Source organism: Paralichthys olivaceus, chromosome 15 (assembly GCF_024713975.1).
Source record: "Paralichthys olivaceus isolate ysfri-2021 chromosome 15, ASM2471397v2, whole genome shotgun sequence".
NCBI classification, from domain to species: Eukaryota; Metazoa; Chordata; class Actinopteri; order Pleuronectiformes; family Paralichthyidae; genus Paralichthys; species Paralichthys olivaceus.
Genome location: NC_091107.1, coordinates 2353611 through 2373713, shown reverse-complemented (window position 1 = coordinate 2373713; position 20103 = coordinate 2353611). Strand labels below are relative to the sequence as shown.

Sequence of the window (20103 nt, the reverse complement as noted above, 5' to 3'; positions counted from 1 at the left end):
GTTTTGTCAGATTGGTTTTTCTGGCTCTGTGGGAATCTCATGCGGGCTGTGATCCGTGTGAGACGTCTGTTGGAGACATGTTGAGGGAAACCCGTCCTCGGTGTTGTGTGAAAACAGGACTCTGCTGTGGGGGACGCCTGGGACGAGCAGCGTGGAGCAGGAGGGTTCAGATGTGATGCAACAGTGACACCCAGTGCACTGAGGAGGATGCAGGAGGAAGCAGATGCTCTCAGGTGGGTCGGGGGAAACTTACATAATATAAACCAGTGACAACATGGAAATAATGTCTCATCGATAAATACAACACACGTTTGATCGACATGAGAATCTGAGTCCTGACTGCAGCTGCTCCAGGGAGGGAGACCTGGAGCAGCTGAGTCTCGTTGGCCAAACGACCTCCTGGATATGAAGCCCAGCTGCTGGATCAACGTTCAGAACATCCTGGAGCTGCAGAGCGTTGAGCACTGATCAGTTCATCAAAGTTGACGACACGTTTTGGAAATCAAAAATAAAGCGAGAGGCTCCAGGTATAAAAACAGTTTTTTTTTAGACGTGAGCTGTTTTTGAGCCTGTAGAGCAGCAGGAGGAGGGAACTTGTGTTCTTCCAGTGTCACGTGTTAGAAACCTCGTCAACACGTTTCCAGATGTTTTCCTGTTGTTTTGTCACATGGACTCAGTCTGACGTGTGTGCTGTCACACACAGAACCTCCAGAACATTTCAGGAACGTGTGGACTTCACTGTGGTTCTGTTGGAGCTGAAACCTTAAATCCAGGACTTGGTAAAAGCCAGACAGTCCATTGATGGATCGATGAATATAGGTTCAGAAAGTTTCTCTTCTTCTTTTGTGGAAAAGTAAAATCATTGCGGCTGATGTGAATAATCAAAGCAAAGTAGATTAAAAGGATGAAAAGACTCTTAAGAAAAGCTTCAACATCATTAAACTGCAACAAGAACAGACAAGTGTTCAAACACTTTCCTTTCTGCTTCTGTCTTCTAAAAACAGATGCGTCCTCTTGTCAGTGAGATAAAGACTCAGACGCAGCTTCATTGGAATCTGTCCAGAGAGCAAACAAACTGTTTCGTGTCTGGACTCGTTTCTCAAGGGCAAAGCGCCCGGCGCCGGGCAGCAGGCCGCCCGCTCTGTGCTGTTTGTGCCGCAGATTTCATTTGGGAGCGAAAACCATTTTGTGGCTGTTGTCCTCTGCTCGCTGCCACCGCAGAGAGACGGGCGAGAGGGAGGAAAAAAACATAAAATGGAAAAGTTAAAAGGAAATGAATAACACCCAGAGGCACAACTGGCTTCTGATTTCTATTTGTTTCTCAATCCGAGCGTCCGCTGGGCCGCTCAGCACGTTGACCAGCCAGCCGCGTTAAAGACAAATGAAAGGAAGCGTCATGACCTCCTCTTCTTTTATCCAGGTGTTGTGTGGCGAGGGACTTTTTTTTGTACACGTTCTCTTGTCATGAATAATAAAGTCCAGAATATTTAGACTCTTTCTCGCAGTTCATTCCCAGCACCAGTCGCAGGTTTTACTCGTCTCGCTGCCAGTTGAGCTCATGCTTGGAAAGAGACGATGCATAATTCACTCGGTGAAACCACGGAACGTGGCCTCGCCTCGGAGGGAGCGTGGGGTTAAAAACAGCTGGAAAGAAGCTTTGTTTCCCAGTTTTGATTATTTATTCATGTGACTTCTTTAAAAAAAAAAAACACAATGTAGGACAATAAATGTTTCAGCGCAAAAATTACTCACAGCAAAACACATTTGGATTCTTGACATGTAATTTATACGTGTGTGTGCGTGTTATTGTATTTCTTTGGATCTTCATCTTCAGGAGGTTATGAGAATAAATGTGAGTGAGACATGTTGAAGCTATTACCAGGCCCAACAACAGAGTGTCTCCTCCATGTTAGCAGAAAACACAAAACTATTCAAATCAAAGTAGGCCAACACGTTAATAAATAAACGTTTCTTTAAAATGGTTTCTGTCATTGTACCGATGCACATGTTCTTCTCACGTCCTCGCACATGCAGACACACTAACGTCCTTTAATAAGCGTTGTTGCCACGTCTCCCACATGATTCGTGGAAACTTGCTCTTGTCTCACAGAGAGCTCACGTGGACCCTCTCAGGTTTAATGGCCGAAGCTTCGCCAAACAACTTCCTCTTCAACCTCAGTGTGTCTGTGTGTCCGTCCAGCTGCCGGGCGGAGGCAGTCGTCTGCACACCATCGACTAACTGGTGGAGATGTTGTAAAAGCCAATGAGTAATAAATGTTTTCAGTGTTTGTGCTCAGGGAAAGAAGAGAAGGAGTGGAAAGAAATAAAAATCAGGAGATGATGAAGCCTTTTGCTCTTTTCAGAAGTCGGCGCTGCTGTGGGACCGAGTCGGCCTCCGACCTGAGATTGAGGGCACTTGTTTGCTGAAATTGGGGCCAGCAGATGGTATTTTATTTGGAAATTAACTCTAAAGCGTCTCAGAGCTGACAAGGGGACGAGGGACGTGTTGACGGGCAGATACGCAAGCTCACGTCAGGAGGAGGAAGCAAAAGGCCAATTAGAAACAGTAGAGATCAAAAGCTCTGGGCCTGAACAACAACGAGAACATTTGACCTTTAGAAAATACAAATCAGTTTTCATTCATTTTCCTATAAATTCAATTTATTAGGAGACAAACACTAATAATGAGCATGAGGCTGAGAGATTCAGGAGGGAAAGCAAATAAAAATAAAGACTGAGACATAAAAGATTCCACTTTAGAGAAAACATAATTAACTTGCTGTGTCCTCTGATAGAGACACTTTCCAAATAACAGGAAATGCAGTTAAACGTGAAGAAACTTATCGTTGTATCTTTAATTGTAGTTCCAGTATTTTATTGTGTCATGAACGTCTTCCTGTCTCCACCACACTGAAGCTTCCCAGTGAAACCAGTCACTTCCATCTTGTTTCCTGTATTTCATTCGCTCGTCCACAGGCTGGTTCCTCTCAGAGCTGCGGCTGAGCTGAGGGGATGAGGAACAGCGGAGTGGACAGGTTTGGACTCCAGGGGGACGAGTCGTGGTGACTGCTGTCACACTAACACAAAGACCAAACCCGTCGCAGCGAAGCAGAGACAGGACGAGTTGTCCTGCAGCTCAGCGGGGTGTGGGTTTCTGGCCGGTGTCTGTTTGGTGACGAGCGCTGCACTGGCAGGTTCAGGTTTTACTGCGGTTTGCATCTGCCACTATTTCTTAAATTACATTATTGATTTATGAGTCATTGTCCTCGGTCAGTGATTTAAAATAAAGGAATAGCAGCCAGAAGAGCACATACCAACTGTGGATTTAAATACGGACAATAATTCAAAAGAGTTTATGGTTATAACACAAAACTACAATGTCACTCAGTAGAGCTCATGACTTCAACTGTCCCTTAAATTCAATCAACCTGAACTAAAACAACCAAACACACGAATCTTACTCATATTGTAAATCAAGAATTTATTCCCTAGAAAACCTGAAAATGTCAAACGTCCTCACAGTGTTACAGAAAGTTGATCTCAAACTCAGAGATCCTTTTGAATGAGTTCTTTGAACCATGTCCCATCCTCCCACCAAGTTTCATGGAAATCTGGTTTGTAGATTTTGTGTTAAATAAACAAAAACACTGGAGGGTCTCATTATACATTTTATTTACAAATGTCTCTCTCTCTCTCACACACACACACACACACACACACACACACACACACACACACACACACACACACACACACACACACACACACACACACACACACACACACACACACACACACACACACACAGTAGTACAATGTGACCTGTCACATGATCTACAGACTGTGGATGATGGCTCTGTTCTTGAGGCTCTGGACGTACTCTTTAGCCTGGTCAAAGCTCGTCTTCTCCTCTATTTTTGGCGGCGAACCCTCCACCAGCTTGACGAAGTAGTGGCAGTAAACTTTATCCATGATGCCAAACATGCCGCGGCCGTGGTAACGGATCCGCTTCAGGTACCTGCCTTTGCTGGAGAAGGACTCAGCTGCAGGACGGGGGACAGGAGGGGACGGTGTTTAATGAAGAGAGTGAACAAGATAAACAGAAAGACGCAGATAAGGGACAATGTAATGGATTTAATTCAAAGAGGCGCCTTGGAAAGAAAACGGGTCAAAAATAATAAAGATGTGGTGACTCTCAGCTTATCTATAATTACAGAGCAATTTCGCTTAAATGACTCACTCTGCTCAGGATCTGAACCCAAGAGAAATCCACTGCTTTGAAAGATAAATATACATTTATAATCTTTTGACACGAAGACTGACAGCATATGGGGACAAATATGAGATTAGAGTGTAGCTTTGAGAAGCATTCGTGTTTCTAAATCTGAATCAGTAAAACCGTTAAACTCTTCATTGCGTCAGACACGTACCTACATACAGGTTGGATTTGTATTCTACGTTGTGATGCTTGACTGCCATCTCCTGGGCCTCAAGAAGGACCTTAAGCAAACAAACAATAAAAACAACACCTGAATAAATGACAAATAAGTTAATTAAAAAACTTTAAAAGGTTAAATCTTACAGGTATTCTTCTTATTCTATGCTCCAGAAAGTTATGAGTGATTCACTTGCAGCCACGAACCTCTTTCATGATTTTCGCTCCTTTCTTGTCGTTGAACTCCAGCTGGGAGACGGCCTCATCGATGCTCATCCCTCGGATCTGTGAAAGGAAGCAAACCGTGAGATGAAACGACATAACGAAACTTTGCTGCACAGCTGTTTAAACAGCAGGGGGCTTCAATGTCTGAGGAGCCAGATATCTGTCTGACGTCAACACTGACCACAGAGGGCACGGACACAAAAAACTGAACACAATAGATAAGATTGAAACTATACAACAAACAGATGATGTCATATTCCTGGAATCCTGGATATTGATATAATTTGTACTCTGGCCCATGACCAGATTTTCTCTTAAATTACATTTTGATCAGTTGACCATCTATTTAAATACCCAACAAAAACAAATATTATAGTTAAGTTTTATCACGACTGCTACGTTCTTCCAAATGTCTGAATGTTCAGCATGAAAAGAAGCAGCAGCAACATTTCACAGAGATGAACAATTTAACTCATGAGTGGTCAAAGCTTTTCATGGTGATGATGCTGAAGGATTTGAATAGAATAGAAAATACTTCCTTGTATACTTTTCAAGGCAGAAATTTATCTTTGCCTACATGTGCTAAAAGTACTTTAAAGGTACAATAAATTCCCAGATTGTCACATCGAGACAGACAAATTTAAATTAAACTTTTACATAAAAGACACTTTCATAAAACACAATTCAAATTGATGGATAAAAATTTGGCATCACGAGGAGGGAATGTCTTTTACTGATTAAGATATTCTACGGTAATAGGAACATTGATATTTTCTTACCATTTTAGCCAGGTACCACATCTTGTCTTTGCTGTACTTGATCTGCCTCCTGCTGTGGTGGATCTCCTGTTACACAAAACAAAATGGTCAGATGTTTCAGTAAAAAAAATAACTTTTACACTGCAACATACAAAATGACCTTTCAGATTATATACTTTATAAAATATACATGTAACATCTATAAAAATCAGAACCACTGCACTCGGTTTCCTCCATCCTCTCTCCCTGCACTTTCAACGGTCAAACAGAAGAAAGACTCACCGCTGGTCTGCGAGGCTCGTCCGGCAGCTGAGGGGGATAAACCTTCAGGTTCCTCTTCTCCCAGTGTTTAGATTCCAGTGAAGCGCTGGTGTGGAGACATGAGAGCTGCTGAGGGCTGCTGCTGCCGCCCAGAGCCTGAAGTCTGTAGAGAGGGAGAGGAATGAATGAAACAAAGGTTGTAACTGCACGTGTGTACTGTAGCTCATGCATGTATGTAGGAAACTCTGAGGTGAGGACTAAACAGATCATCCAACAATCAGTTGAATTACCGTGCAGCAAATTTCAATTTCAAATTCTGTCCTGGAGACGAGCTACACGTCTCTGTCTACCACAATGATCAGCATTAACTCTGCTTCCTGTCTCCAGAATATACCTCTGCATCAAACATACCATGATTATAAAGATAGAAGTATACCTCCATCAAAACAGTTAACGGTGTATGATTGTAGACAGAGATCTGACTGCGTATCTCACATTGTCGAAAGATTATAAACAGTCGTAGCTTTAGCATTCGAGCTAACGTGTCCTTCACACCCCCTGCACTTTGTACGCGTGTCAGAATGTCACCAGGGACACAGCCACCGATGAGAACAAGAGGAGACTCGTGTCCACCATCTAAACTAAGACAAGCAGACTCCCGGTGTGGATCTGTCCTTCTGTGAGTTCGCTGCAGCTGAGACGCTGCTGGAATCAGAGCTCTCACCTCGAGTGTAACGCTCCGGATAAATTCCGAAGAAAACCGAAACCTGGAAACACACGAGCACACATCAGAACACCATTAACAGACGTCGTCACTGTATTAAAGTAGATTAGTGGAGAACATTTAGCTCAGTCTCTCTCACCACGTCCTGTCATTGCGGTCGCCATGTTGGAAATTTACGACACTGTCGCGTCGCTTTTACGTCAGTAAAGCTTTAGTATTATTAACCGCGGGTTTTGCTTCGTTATTTGACGAGCTCTCTTCGCATGTGACTCGTTGTATCATTATTAAGTTTTTATTATGAACCAAAGTTCAACTGAATGTTAGTTAGACACAGTTGACATCAGTGTAAAAAGGCAAACTCGGTCTGGTTTGACCCGACTGAGCTTCCGTAGCACCGGTCAACATTTACGACACCCCGCCCACCGTACGGTAGTTGATGCTGCATCTGACATGTGAGAAGTTCGGTTTTGATTTTTCAGGATTTATCAGAGAAATAATTAAATCTTTAATAATCAGGCTGAACGTGTCGGAGGCGCCATGTACGAACGGTCACTTCCGGCCTCCCCCAACTGGTACTGCTCGCGCTGCAGTGACGTCAACAGCGATGGTTTAATGGGAGTCGGAGCAAAAAACATCGTTTATCTCATCGATGTGTCCGGATCCTCCTGTAGAGTGGAGGGTGAGTACACAGCAGTACTACACTAGAATACTACACAATACTACACAATACATCCTCCTGTAGAGTGGAGGGTGAGTACACAGCAGTACTACACTAGAATTCTACACAATACTACTACACTATACTATACTACTACACAATACATCCTCCTGTAGAGTGGAGGGTGAGTACACAGCAGTACTACACTAGAATACTACACAATACTACACAATACATCCTCCTGTAGAGTGGAGGGTGAGTACACAGCAGTACTACACTAGAATACTACAAAATACTACACAATACATCCTCCTGTAGAGTGGAGGGTGAGTACACAACACTACTACACTAGAATACTACACAATACTACTACACTATACTATACTACTACACAATACAGCCTCCTGTAGAGTGGAGGGTGAGTACACAACAGTACTACACTAGAATACTACACAATACTACACAATACATCCTCCTGTAGAGTGGAGGGTGAGTACACAACACTACTACACTAGAATACTACACAATACTACTACACTATACTATACTACTACACAATACAGCCTCCTGTAGAGTGGAGGGTGAGTACACAACAGTACTACACTAGAATACTACACAATACTACTACACAATACAGCCTCCTGTAAAGTGGAGGGTGAGTACACAGCAGTACTACACTAGAATACTACACAATACTACACAATACAGCCTCCTGTAGAGTGGAGGGTGAGTACACAGCAGTACTACACTAGAATACTACACAATACTACTACACTATACTATACTACTACACAATACAGCCTCCTGTAGAGTGGAGGGTGAGTACACAGCAGTACTACACTAGAATACTACACAATACTACACAATACATCCTCCTGTAGAGTGGAGGGTGAGTACACAGCAGTACTACACTAGAATACTACAAAATACTACACAATACATCCTCCTGTAGAGTGGAGGGTGAGTACACAACACTACTACACTAGAATACTACACAATACTACTACACTATACTATACTACTACACAATACAGCCTCCTGTAGAGTGGAGGGTGAGTACACAACAGTACTACACTAGAATACTACACAATACTACACAATACATCCTCCTGTAGAGTGGAGGGTGAGTACACAACACTACTACACTAGAATACTACACAATACTACTACACTATACTATACTACTACACAATACAGCCTCCTGTAGAGTGGAGGGTGAGTACACAACAGTACTACACTAGAATACTACACAATACTACTACACAATACATCCTCCTGTAGAGTGGAGGGTGAGTACACAACACTACTGCACTATACTACTACACAATACTATACTACTACACAATACAGCCTCCTGTAGAGTGGAGGGTGAGTACACAACACTACTACACTAGAATACTACACAATACTACTACACTATACTATACTACTACACAATACAGCCTCCTGTAGAGTGGAGGGTGAGTACACAACACTACTACACTAGAATACTACACAATACTACTACACTATACTATACTACTACACAATACAGCCTCCTGTAGAGTGGAGGGTGAGTACACAACACTACTACACAATACTACTACACTTCACAATACATGTAGTATTGTCCTCAGGTTCAGATGGAGCTTTTCTTCTCTTTGTACTATCACACATCTAAAATCTGAACGTCTTGTGTGTCCTCAGGGGAACTCGTCGGCCACAGGGACCTGGTGTCGGGCTTTTCATTCTGTCAGCACGCAGGACAGAGTCACCTCTGCGTCAGCTCCTCCAATGACGGGAAGATCTGTTACTGGGACTCCAACAGCAAGAGTCTTTTGAGGGAGCATGCAGCTCATCAGGTGGGTGTCACCCAGAGACTGTCTGTAAAGATGTGTCTCACCGCCAGCGAAACGTGCCGGTGCCCCCTGGAGGCTGCAGTCCGCTAAACACTCTGTTCAGACACACTGTGGTTCCGCTTGTCTGTGCCGTCACGGAGATGTTTCACCACCGACCCAATCCGGAGAAAAGGAGAAACGCTCCGAGTTCAACAGGATGTCGAGGACGATTTTTATTCTGCATGGGAGCAAACAGCACAACAGATTTCTGTAGCTGGCGTCCAGCCCACTTCTCTGACTGCGACTGTCTCAAGGACATTTTTAAAACAGTCGTTAAAGTTAGACGGGACATCGCTTCTTTACTTTCAGTTATTAGCTTTGAATTATTCCTTCAGGAGATATTTTCTCTTCCCTCCGTCCCGGTTTATCATGTCCTCTTATAGTTAAAGTAAAGTTAATACTGATATTTTAGACTGAGATCATTTTTATTTAGGATATAACAAATATCCAAATCTTACAGCTTTAATCCCAGAACTTAATTAAAATCTTTCCTCCTAATTAGTTCCCTGTAAAGTTAAAAACCTTCTATTGAACCCAGGCTCAACACAGCGTCACTCAGCAGTGTTTTGTCTCCGCACACAGAGCCCTGTCTCAGCGGTGCACTGGTCCCCGGTGGATAAGAACCTGGTGGTGTCGGGGGACGAGAAGGGCGTGGTCATCTGTTACTGGTTCCACACAGGAGACACTTCCAGCTTCTTTCCTGAGCCCAGGACCATCTTCTGCCTCAGCTGCTCCCCTCACACCTGGAACATCGTGGCTGTCGGGTAAGACGACTACAGAGGACGCCACCGTAAAAAGCTGGGTCTGTTAGAAAGGCTCATATCAGCTGATTTTCATCGGCTAATTGATAAATCGCTCAAGTTCTTTGATGCAGAAATCCTGTTTGACTCGTCACTCCATCTCCAGAGCATATCCAGTCAAATTCAACATTTATCAGCTAAATTAAAGACTCGGGTAATTATCGTAACACTGCATTATTGTGTTTAAGGTACAAGGACGGGATGATAGTTCTGATTGACGTGAGTAAGAAAGGCATTGTGATGCAGCGTCTGCGGGGACACGATGATGAGATCCACTCACTGGCCTGGTCGCCGCTTCATGGGGAGGACGCCCTCTATAGCAGACCCGAGGACAGCGAAGGTTTGGGGTTTCTTCCTCCTCTGTGTGGTATTTTTGCACTAATGAGTCGATGTGGGGGAAAAAAATACAGGTGGTTTATGTGATGTGTTGACTTTTTTTTATCCGACAGCAACAAATGGCGAGTCTGCGGGGGAGGAGAAAGGCTGCTATCTTGCCTCTGGGAGCAAAGACCAGACTTTGAGGATCTGGAGCACACTGAAGAGCAAAGGTGAGAGTGATAGTTTGAATAAATAGTTTAAAAGATGTCCTCAAACTCTCAAGAAAGATGTAACCTGATGATCTTTTCTGTTAATCCTCTCACCGTCCTCCACTGGCAGGTGTGATGACTCTGAAGCTGCCGTATCTGAAGAAAAGAGGCTCAGCAGTCGACCCCGGGGTCAAAGAGAGACTCTGGTTAAATGTCCACTGGCCGAAGGGACGACCAACACAACTGGTGTCCAGCTGCTTCAGGTGCGTAAACAGGATCCATTGGAGATTATTCCTGATGAGAAGCAAAGACAATAAATGTAACTTCTTTATTTCTGCAGGATATTATCTGAACATAAACCCCTGACAGAGACCTGATATTATTTATCTTCAGATGCCGTCATTAAAAAATACTTTGTGTCCTCAGTGGTGAGCTGGTGCTGTGGGACTTGACCAGGTCAGGGAAGCAGAGGTGGACACTGTTGGGGACGTCGTCCGAGGGTCAGAACCACAGCAGGATCGTCTTCAACATGAGTTCAGTTCACCTGCAGGACAACAGACAGCTGCTCATCAGCACGTCCATGGACAGAGATGTGAGTCACAAGCTCTGGACTGACACATTGGAAATGTTCCCTCATTCTATTTGTTTATTGTTCGTATATTACCGAGAGAGACTATTGGTCACGGACATTCTTTATTCTCCAGATTAAATGCTGGGACCTGGACTCTCTGGACTGCTGCTGGACTCTTCCCACCCTGGGGGGGTTCGTCTACACCCTCACCTTCTCCCCTGTGGGTACAGGGTGTTTGGCGCTGGGTGTCGGTGACAGCATGATCCGGGTGTGGAACACGCTGACGACACAGAACCAGTACGACACCAGGGCGTTCTGGCAGGGCATCAAGTCCAAGGTTACAGCGGTAGGTTTCACACAGAGAGAGAGAACACATAGAAAAGATCTTTACAAACACAATCTGTAGTCTATGACCCACTGTAGATCTAGAACTGAGTTGTATTAACGTCTTCTCTATATTAGTGTCTGGAGGTTTTCTGAAATGTTTTATAGGGAGGAAACATCGAAACAGCAAGAGAAAGATCACCGTGACATTTCTTTGATTTAAATCTCAGCTTGTTTAATAAATTCTTCATCTGAGCTGCTGATAAAATGTTTGATTATCATATTCAATCCTCTATCATGAATGACTAACTCTCACACAAGAAGCAGTTTAATAAGATGCACTGAGAAACGTCTCTTCCACTGCAGCTGGCGTGGCACCCGAAGAAAGAAGGCTCTTTGTCGTTTGGAACCGATGATGGTAAAGTTGGAATCTACGAAGTCTACTCAAACAAGTAAGATTCAATAATTCAGTCCCAGCTCCCAGCGAGATCCAAAAAAACAGCAAGTGTTCTTGTGATGAACCGCTGAGTCATATTCTACCAGTTGGAGAGAGAGGATGAAGAGGGCGTGTGAGAAATAGTCGGGGGAATAAAAGCTTCTCCAGGTTCAAGGTTTCAGAGAATCCTGAATGGAACCGGTCAAGTTCACTCAGAGCTCATTTGGTGGAAAACGGGTAAATGATTCTCATTTAAAAGCTGGTCAGTGATAACACCTCTATTATCTACTCGTTAAGATCAGATTGATTTTACCTGCTGATTTTAACATCAACGGTTAAAATAACGTACAACTTCTAAAAGAGATGAATGTTGAGATTTCAGTTCAGGACTTCAAGTTTGGAAACTTTCCGTGGAAGTCGTAAAGTTAAGCTGTGGAGGTCTCACTGATCCTTCCCATGATCCCTTGAGGTCGTCCACTTCCATTTTCCTGCAGCTGTCCACGTCCTCTGTTCCTGACTGGTCATTTGTTCTGCTTCATCTCCTCTCAGGCCTCCGCAGATATCGAGCTCCTATCACCGAAAAACAGTCTACACATTGGCTTGGGGACCCCCAGTTCCCCCAATGTCATTTGGTAAGTTCCTAATGAACTCTTCGCAACTGCTGCTGTTTGCTCGGAACGCCCTGACCCAGCAAAAACACCGGTGCTGTGCGATGCCACAAAGCAGCGAGTCAGCAGAAAAAAAAACCATCCCAAACATCTCAGCACGGCCTTTTGTAATCAACTCTGTAATTGAATCATCTGAGAAAACACTCGCTCCTCACCTCCTCACACTTCAGCCACTCGTGTGGGAGCGGAGACACGGAGAGCTGATTTCGCCAGCTGTCGGCAGATGACATCTTGATTAGCGTATCAGTCACACGCCCTCGAAGCTGTAAACGTTGATTGTTGCCGTGCAAGCAATCTGCCGACGGCTCCTGAACGAACAAAAGGAGCCGCTAATTTGTTTACCGACAGCGCTGGCACCGGTTCAGCTCGTTTCTCGTTGGTTGAGGACGTTTGAATGACTCGGAATAGGTGTGCAGAGGAAATTAGGACCAGCTGCTTCTCTCGTCTCTGGATTTCTGGAGACTGTCGACTCTTCCTTTTTGTTCTTGTATTTAAATCCTCTGCAAACTGACACTTAAGACCTCTAGTTTTCAATTAAAAAGAAATGCAGTCAGGCAGCTAACTCGAGGACCCTTTGTCACCCAGCGTGCTACAAACATTATTTCTGTCTTGTAAGATGGTAATGAATCCTTTTCTCACGCACATGCAGTTTGTTGTATATTCAGAACACCGGGATAAAAACATCCTGCAGGGTTCACATTGTTAAAAGGCTCACATCAATGTTTTCAGGTTGAAGTTGCCATTAATCAATTTAAAGAGACTCTTCATAGTTTTCTAGAGATATGGGGACGTGGCATCGCTGCTCAACACAAAAAAGAAATCAAGAAACATGTGGATGAGGCATCAAACAAGAGATGATTGTCTTTATTCACAATCTCAAGCATGTGACGCATTATCCTGAAATGATCTATGATTCTTTCTTTGTGGGATGTTCAGGTGCAGACAGAGGAAAGTCGACCTACAGCCTTTACAGCTGCGCCGGCGAAGGTATCATCCTGCAGCACGACCCGTTGAAGCTGGGCGGAGAGGCGTCCGACATAGATAAGCTGATCAGAAACACCAATAACATCAAGGTGGGGGCACTGTCGCTGTGACAATGATTTAAATCAGCATGGTCAGTTTAGGTTTGTGCTTTATTATTATATTGTTTGATGGAATCAAGCGAGAATAAATTAGAGGACATAAGTTATTTAGTTATATTATCTCAACAAACATTAAATCAGTCCTTATTCTTCTTGGACCAATCTTTCACATCCATGCTCAGACTTTAGAAACCACTTTGTTCAGCCACCTGATAAACCTGACAAACACTCGTCAAGGTGAAGAACAAACTCTGAGAAGTTCACAGTCGTCACGGCTCATCTCTCTGACGCTTGCTGCTGAATGTAAATGTTTGCGATAAGTTGTAAAGGTGATCTCTGCATCCCAACAGCACAAGCTGTCTCCGCACACCGACCTCAGCTGGAAGCCAGATGGGAAAGTGGTTGCCATCGGCAACGAGGACGGGTGAGTGAACGGTCGGGCCTGACCTTTCCTATAATAGAGCGTCGGCCTGCGGAGTCAAGGGAGGAACCAGCTGTCCACTGACAGATCTGAGTCTTTAGGCTACAGAGGAATGGATTTGTTTGTGTGTGAGCTGAAAGTTTTACTGAGTGTGTCTCCGAAAAGACAAATAGTTTGTTTAGTCATTTGTTTGAATTTCAACAATCCTTGTTAGGGAGGAGAAAACTCATCAGCTCGTTGAATCCGAACAGTTTCTGTAAAATATATTAAGTTTGTGAAGCTGTTCTCCATTTTGAAATGTTCTAAAATACCAACCATTCTCTTTAGCTGCATCTTTGCTTCCAGGTTTCTTGGAAACTTTAACTAAAGTTCTGTGTGATTCTCTGCTGCAGGTGCATCGATGTTTATGAGGCTCCCAGTCTGAAGCTGCTGTGCAGCATCCAGCAGCATCACAAGATCATCAACACGCTGCAGTGGCACCACGACCACAGCTCTCCACCCGAGCTGCACTGCCTCCTGGCCTCGGGCTCCAGCAACGCCATCGTCTACGTGCACGATCTCCGCTCTATCATCGGTAGGTAGAGACATCACAGCGATACAGAGTTAAACCTTCGACATTTCTTACAGATGTGAACTGTCTCCTTCCAAATACCTTCAACCACACATTGTGTTTCTGGAAGTTTTTTGGAGTTGTACAGACCAGAGAACAAGTACAACCTGACAGCTCCATTTACTTTTAAATACCTTAATGTTCTTCACTCTCAAACAAGCAACAAGCTAAAACTACCAAACTTCTTTTTTTAGAAGCAAAATCATAATCGTATATAAAAGTTATTTTTCTCAAAGAACAGGCACGAGGTTCATCATTTGTATGATTTGTGTCCAGATCCCAGTTTGTCAAAACCGAAATTACAGATGACATCGTTTGTCATAATCAAATAAGAACTTTCAGATCTTGCAGCAGTTTCCTTCACAATAAAACTCCACCACCAATGTAAGACTGACAGGAAGTCAAAAGCAGATTAGGTGAAAACTAATTCACCCAAAACTATAAATTACATCCTGTCAATGACTTATTGTGATAACTGGTGGATGAATGAGTTTCTTTTAAATATGTTGATTTCCTTTTTTTTGTTTTTGTGCAGAGAATCCTCCAGAGAGCCCTGTGGTTGTGACGGAGCCGTATCGCAGGCTGTGTGGTCACACGGATAAAGTCACCGACATGGCCTGGAGTCCGCACCACGAGGCGCGGCTGGTCACCGCCTCCTATGACGGCACAGCCCAAGTCAGTACCAGGAGAGCATCATGGGTATAAAAAAGTAATAATGGTCTGGATGAGTTTTAAGTTTTTTTTTTTTTTTTTGGTCTGTTCAGGTGTGGGATGTCCTGCAGGAGGAGGCGCTCTCTAACTACCGGGGTCACAATGGTTACCTGCTGTCTGTGGACTGGTCGCCCGTCGACCCCGATTTGATCTGGACCGGAGGGAAGGACTTCACCGCGCAGGAGTGGAGAGTCTCCAAACAAACGTTTACAAAGCCACCTAAAGGTGAACATACGTCTTTGCGGCACCGTCCCGGCTGGAGATCGATATCGATCCCGACTTTAACGTTCACATGTTTTTCCTCTCAGGGAAAAAGATGTCGAAGCTGAAGGAAAAGATGAAGGCCAATCCCAAGCAGAAGAGGAAGAACAAGAAGACATCAGGGGCCGGAGAGATGAACGGGGGCCCGGTGGCAGAAGGAGAGAAGGCTGTGACGGGAGCGGAGCAGTCCGGTGAAGATGAGGAAGATGAGGGCAGCTCACGGAGCAGTCCTGTACCTCCAGCAGGTAACAGAGGAGGAGGAACGCTTCAGACAGATTTGAAAAACAGTGAGATTGTTGGAAAGTGACAAAATGTTTGTTTCAGCTTCTTTTGAGATGCAAAGAAAACTCTCTGCTGTGCCGAAGACCAAAGAAAAACCAGGTGTGGATTCAATTTGACAAAACAGCTTCACTCGATGGATTTTAAACCGGTGCCTGTGTTTCTCTGTGACTCTGCGTTTGTTTGTGTGTTTCCAGACACAAACCTGCTGAAGAAGAAGAAGCCTCGCTCCATGCTTCCCATCAGCACATCCATGGACCACCGTCCCAAAGAGGAGCTGCTGCAGGACTGCATCACTCTGGCTTCTGTCCAACACGACCAGGGTGAGACACTGATGATATTATAGAGGAGGACTGATTGTGACAGAGACGGGTCAGATGATGGTTTTGGTGAAGACACCTTCGAAGACTCTCTCAGGGGTTGTTTCAGCTTTAGTTTAATGTTAGGGTACTAACGTGTGTGTTTGTTTTCCAGCGCCCCCTGCAGGCTGTGTCCCAGGACAGGGAGAGCACATCCATCTCGGCCTCTTCTCTGACAGACCGGCTCTGCACCGCATGTTCCAGTCAGAAGGTTTGTGTGTGTTTCTTAATATCAGATTAACAGAACAGCTCTTTTCTGTGATTGCATTTGTTGAACACAAATTGTTTTTATGTTCTTTAGTTTAATTAAGTTAGTTCACACGTAATGAAAACCTGAGTGTGTGTGTGTGTTGCTCCTCAGAGGAGGGTCACGTGGAGGCGGGTCACTTCGACTCTGTAGTGTACCTGCGACTGTGGAGCGGAGACCTGGAGGGGGCGCTGCAGCTCGCCACAGAGAGAGGAGAGCTGAACGACCACCTGCTCTCCATCGCTCCGATGGGTGACGGCTTTTATTCTGATTTACGTTGAATTAAAACTGTTTCAGATACTCTTGACCCCTCATAGTCTTATATTATATATATATATATATATATATATATATATATAATACTGATACATTTGAAAAAGAGTTTTAAAATGTTTTCAACTTTAAAATCAGACTGAGATTCACACATTTTAATCATTTAAGCCGCGCTGTGTTTCCTCCTGCAGCCGGGTTCGAGGCGTGGTCTCGGGCGGTGGAGGCCTTCATCAAGCAGCTGTGTTTGCAGGAGCAGTACCTGAAGGCAGCGTCTCACCTGCTGTCAATCAACAAAGTGTACGAGGCCGTCGACCTGCTGCGATCGAACAAACTCTACAGGTTCACTTCTTTAATCCTTCTGTCTTTGATAGATTATTCATTTGCTTCTTTTCCTCAGAACTGTTCTTGTCTTTCTTCTGCTAAAATAAAAGTACTTTAATATTTCTGTTTTCATTCTGTGGTGTTTCTCACTGTGTGTGTGTGTGTTTGATCAGAGAGGCCATAGCTCTGGTGAAGGCCAGGCTGCCGGCAGACGACCCCACCCTGAAGGAGCTGTACACCTGCTGGGCTGCTGTGCTGGAGAAGGACGGACATTTCTCCTCCGCTGCTAAATGGTGAGAACTGGAAAGATTGAGTGAATCTTGTCTCTCAGATCTTCTCGTGTCTCAACTCGTAATGTTAACTTCTCTGTCCTTTCAGTTACTTGGCTGCTGGAGCCAGTTTCGACGCGGCCAAAGTCATCGCCAGGAAGAACGACGTCTCCTCGCTGAAGACGGCCGCCAGTCTAGCGAAGATTTCCGGGGAGGTCGCTCTGGCTCAGTCGCTGGCACTGAGGTGCGCTAAAGACCTGGCTGCTGCTCAGAACTGGGTCGGAGCTCAGGACGTCCTCAGCTCACACGAGACTCTGTTGGTCAGTGAAAGAAAACTAGTTTCAATTCACTGTTTTGAAAATCAAATCATCTGAATTTCAACCCTTTAAAATGTGATTTTAAAGAGATGCTGATGTTTATTTCTTAGCGTTTGATAATTTGAACCATTAAGTCGTAGGCAGGTTCTTCAGCTTCCTGAATTCATGTTGATTCCCGTCGTCTGCAGGTTCACCAGCTGCATTTCAGTGTCACTGAGCTTCTGTCTGCGATGCTGGAGGACGCCGGAGTTATACCTCAGCCCTGCACCTCCGGTCACGCGTGGTCGTCACCAGACGAAGGTCACACCAGCATCCAGGACCGAGTACGAGACGTGTGGGAGACGCAGTTTGGTGTCTCGCAGACGTCAGCAGGACGTCACGGCGCTGGAACTCTTCTGCAGGAGCTGAAGTCTGTGGAGAGTCCAACGCTGGGCGCTAACGTCCCTCTGAGACAGGTACAGAGTCCTCAAACGTCTTTCTTGATATAAAAAAAAACACACAAGTCAGATAAACCGTCCTCTTCACGTTTCCTCCTCATCCTCAGGTTCTGCTGTATTCATCTCTCCATCTGACTCACTCTGTCCTGAGCTGGTTATTGGACGATGATGAGCAGCTGATAAAAGGACTGTGGCAGGCGGTGGCCTGGCTGAGAGACGCCGGACACTTCTGCGTCTCCGCAGAGCTCTGCAGGCGCCTGTTCCCCGACGGTGCGTCTGTCGGCCATTTCTGAATCAGTGCCACAGGAAGTGTTCCGTTTTAAACTTTAAACACAGGTTCCAGTTCCTGTTTTTTTAAATAATAGTCATTTCTAAGACTAAATAAGATCATTTAAAACAAGATCCTCCTTTTTTTTAGAGAGTGACATGTAATAAATAAGTAAACTGGAGAGAATTATTGATGATGTTTTTCTCCTCTTTCTGTTTCATCAGACGACGTCACCGTTTATTCCAGGAAACGTCCTAAAACTCTTCATCTCTCAGAAGAAGGAGGCCGAGCTGCTGCCGACAGTCTGCAGGCCTTCGTCCATTACCACCGTTTGTACGATCGCTGGTGGAGCAACTCTGCTCACGACCAGAAAGTCCACAACGGACATTCCCTCCCTGCCACTGACTTCCGCGCCGGAGATGAGCCGGAGGACAAGGTGGTGAACGGAGAATCATCGGAGTCGGGGAAGAGCGTCCACTCGCCGACCGGAAGTTTGGACGACCTGGGATTTGATGCTTCGCTTCTTCTGTCTGAGTCTCACGCTGCCTGTCAGGCCACTCAGAGGTCGGTGAGGGAGATCCAGGAGCAGCTGGCTGCCATGGTGCAGCAGCACAGCAGAGCCCAGGGGGGGCAGCTCGAGTCGGGGGAGACGCAGGCCGACACACAGACGTCCTCCGCCGCAGAGTCGTCAGACGGACACGGATCCACTGATGCTGAGAAACGGTCTGTTACTGATGACAGTCATTTGTCGTTTGCTGAAAATATGTAGAAGATTATAAATCCAGAGGACACGACCAGTAGATAAAGATGTTTTCTGAGGAGAACCTTTAGTGAGAACTGTAGTCAAGTACTTTGAATCACTCTTTAAATTATACTCGACTGCATTTCAGCTGTAAATATTGCAGTTTTTACTCCACTACATTTATCTGACAGCTGTAGTTACTTTGCAGACTCAGATTTTACACACGAAATACTGTGTGTTGTCATTAAAACCTACAGAAGACAATAGAGTAGTTCACCTGCCGCCTCCTGGTTAAAAGCTACTCACACATGAATGCAGTACTTTGACCTCTGCAGTGAATGAACTCAGCCATTTTATTTATTTCCTGTGGAGACGTCTGAATCGTTCAGCTCGGTGCTTTTTAACAGAGTCGTAGTTTCCTGACGTCTGATCATTGTCTCCCTCAGGCCGGACGACCACCAGACTCTCCTCTCTCTGTCTCTCAAGATGTCCGAGCTTCAGAAAGAGTTGGCCGACCTGCCGGACACCCTCAAGGTTCAGCTCCGAAACACAACACAACACAGACACTGATGAGATCATAGAGGGAGACAGATGAAAAGAAATGGACATTAAGTCTTTTCCTTTTGGGCAGAAAGAAAACTAAGAATTCATGGAACTGATTCATGTCACTAAGTTTTATTTTTCTAGGTTTTCACTGAATTCAGTGAAATGTGTGTGCCGTCATCTCACCGTCACCTCTGTGTTCTCTCTCAGGCGTTTCCTCATCCAGATGTTCTCGAATGTTGCCTGGTTCTGCTGCACTTCAGCGAATCCTCACCGCCCGTCTCCGAGTCCCTGAGAAGAGACGCCAGAGACCTGCTGCGAAAACACGGCTCAGGTCCGTCCGTCCTGAGAGCGTCACAGCGTTTCCTCACCTGAGTCTTAGACTGACGAGAGCACTTCCACTGTACAGCTGTTTGTTTAATAAAAAAATCTTTAATCACAAGATGGAGCCTCGTGTCGGTTTGATTCCACATCCAGATGTGCAGGACGGAGAACCACAGAGCTCTGTCCTCGAGCTGGAACACTTCAGGTGCAGGTTACTGAAGTGATGCGTCACTTTAATGTACGTGCACGCCCCAACTTTATTGGTAAATGAATTTCTTAGGTTATATGAATATTCGGAGCAGCTCTCTGGACCAACAATGAAACGAAGATTTATATTAAATATTCAACAAGTGAAACAGACGGTTTATAATCCAA

General features: G+C 44.9%; 2 protein-coding genes across 3 annotated transcripts; one reads left to right on the top strand and one right to left on the bottom strand.

Moving 5' to 3' along the window:
• Nucleotides 1–3655: 3655 nt before the first annotated feature.
• Nucleotides 3656–6658, bottom strand: mrpl22 (mitochondrial ribosomal protein L22). Of its 2 annotated transcripts, none has more exons than XM_020111582.2 (7): nucleotides 6543–6658; nucleotides 6404–6446; nucleotides 5701–5842; nucleotides 5440–5505; nucleotides 4643–4720; nucleotides 4431–4500; nucleotides 3656–4043 (listed from the first exon to the last, which is right to left on the bottom strand). In XM_020111582.2, the coding sequence occupies exons 1-7, from the start codon at nucleotides 6565–6567 to the stop codon at nucleotides 3835–3837; spliced, it is 633 nt and encodes a 210-aa protein (XP_019967141.1). In that variant the 5' UTR covers nucleotides 6568–6658; the 3' UTR covers nucleotides 3656–3834. The 2 variants fall into 2 exon arrangements, with proteins under 2 accessions (XP_019967141.1, XP_069395749.1); XM_069539648.1 differs by having other exon boundaries at nucleotides 6175–6446; nucleotides 6543–6578.
• Nucleotides 6659–6815: 157 nt separating this feature from the next.
• gemin5 (gem (nuclear organelle) associated protein 5) lies at nucleotides 6816–19846 on the top strand. Its single transcript, XM_069539647.1, has 28 exons — nucleotides 6816–7082; nucleotides 8748–8902; nucleotides 9521–9702; nucleotides 9927–10078; nucleotides 10188–10286; nucleotides 10396–10528; nucleotides 10692–10857; nucleotides 10970–11182; nucleotides 11527–11612; nucleotides 12146–12228; nucleotides 13201–13337; nucleotides 13697–13770; nucleotides 14160–14341; nucleotides 14913–15052; nucleotides 15142–15313; nucleotides 15397–15594; nucleotides 15674–15730; nucleotides 15826–15951; nucleotides 16103–16198; nucleotides 16349–16486; nucleotides 16699–16846; nucleotides 17002–17121; nucleotides 17207–17417; nucleotides 17603–17869; nucleotides 17959–18121; nucleotides 18344–18842; nucleotides 19308–19395; nucleotides 19615–19846. Exons 1-28 carry the CDS (start codon nucleotides 6941–6943, stop codon nucleotides 19777–19779), a joined length of 4392 nt encoding a protein of 1463 aa, XP_069395748.1. The 5' UTR covers nucleotides 6816–6940; the 3' UTR covers nucleotides 19780–19846.
• Nucleotides 19847–20103: the final 257 nt, after the last annotated feature.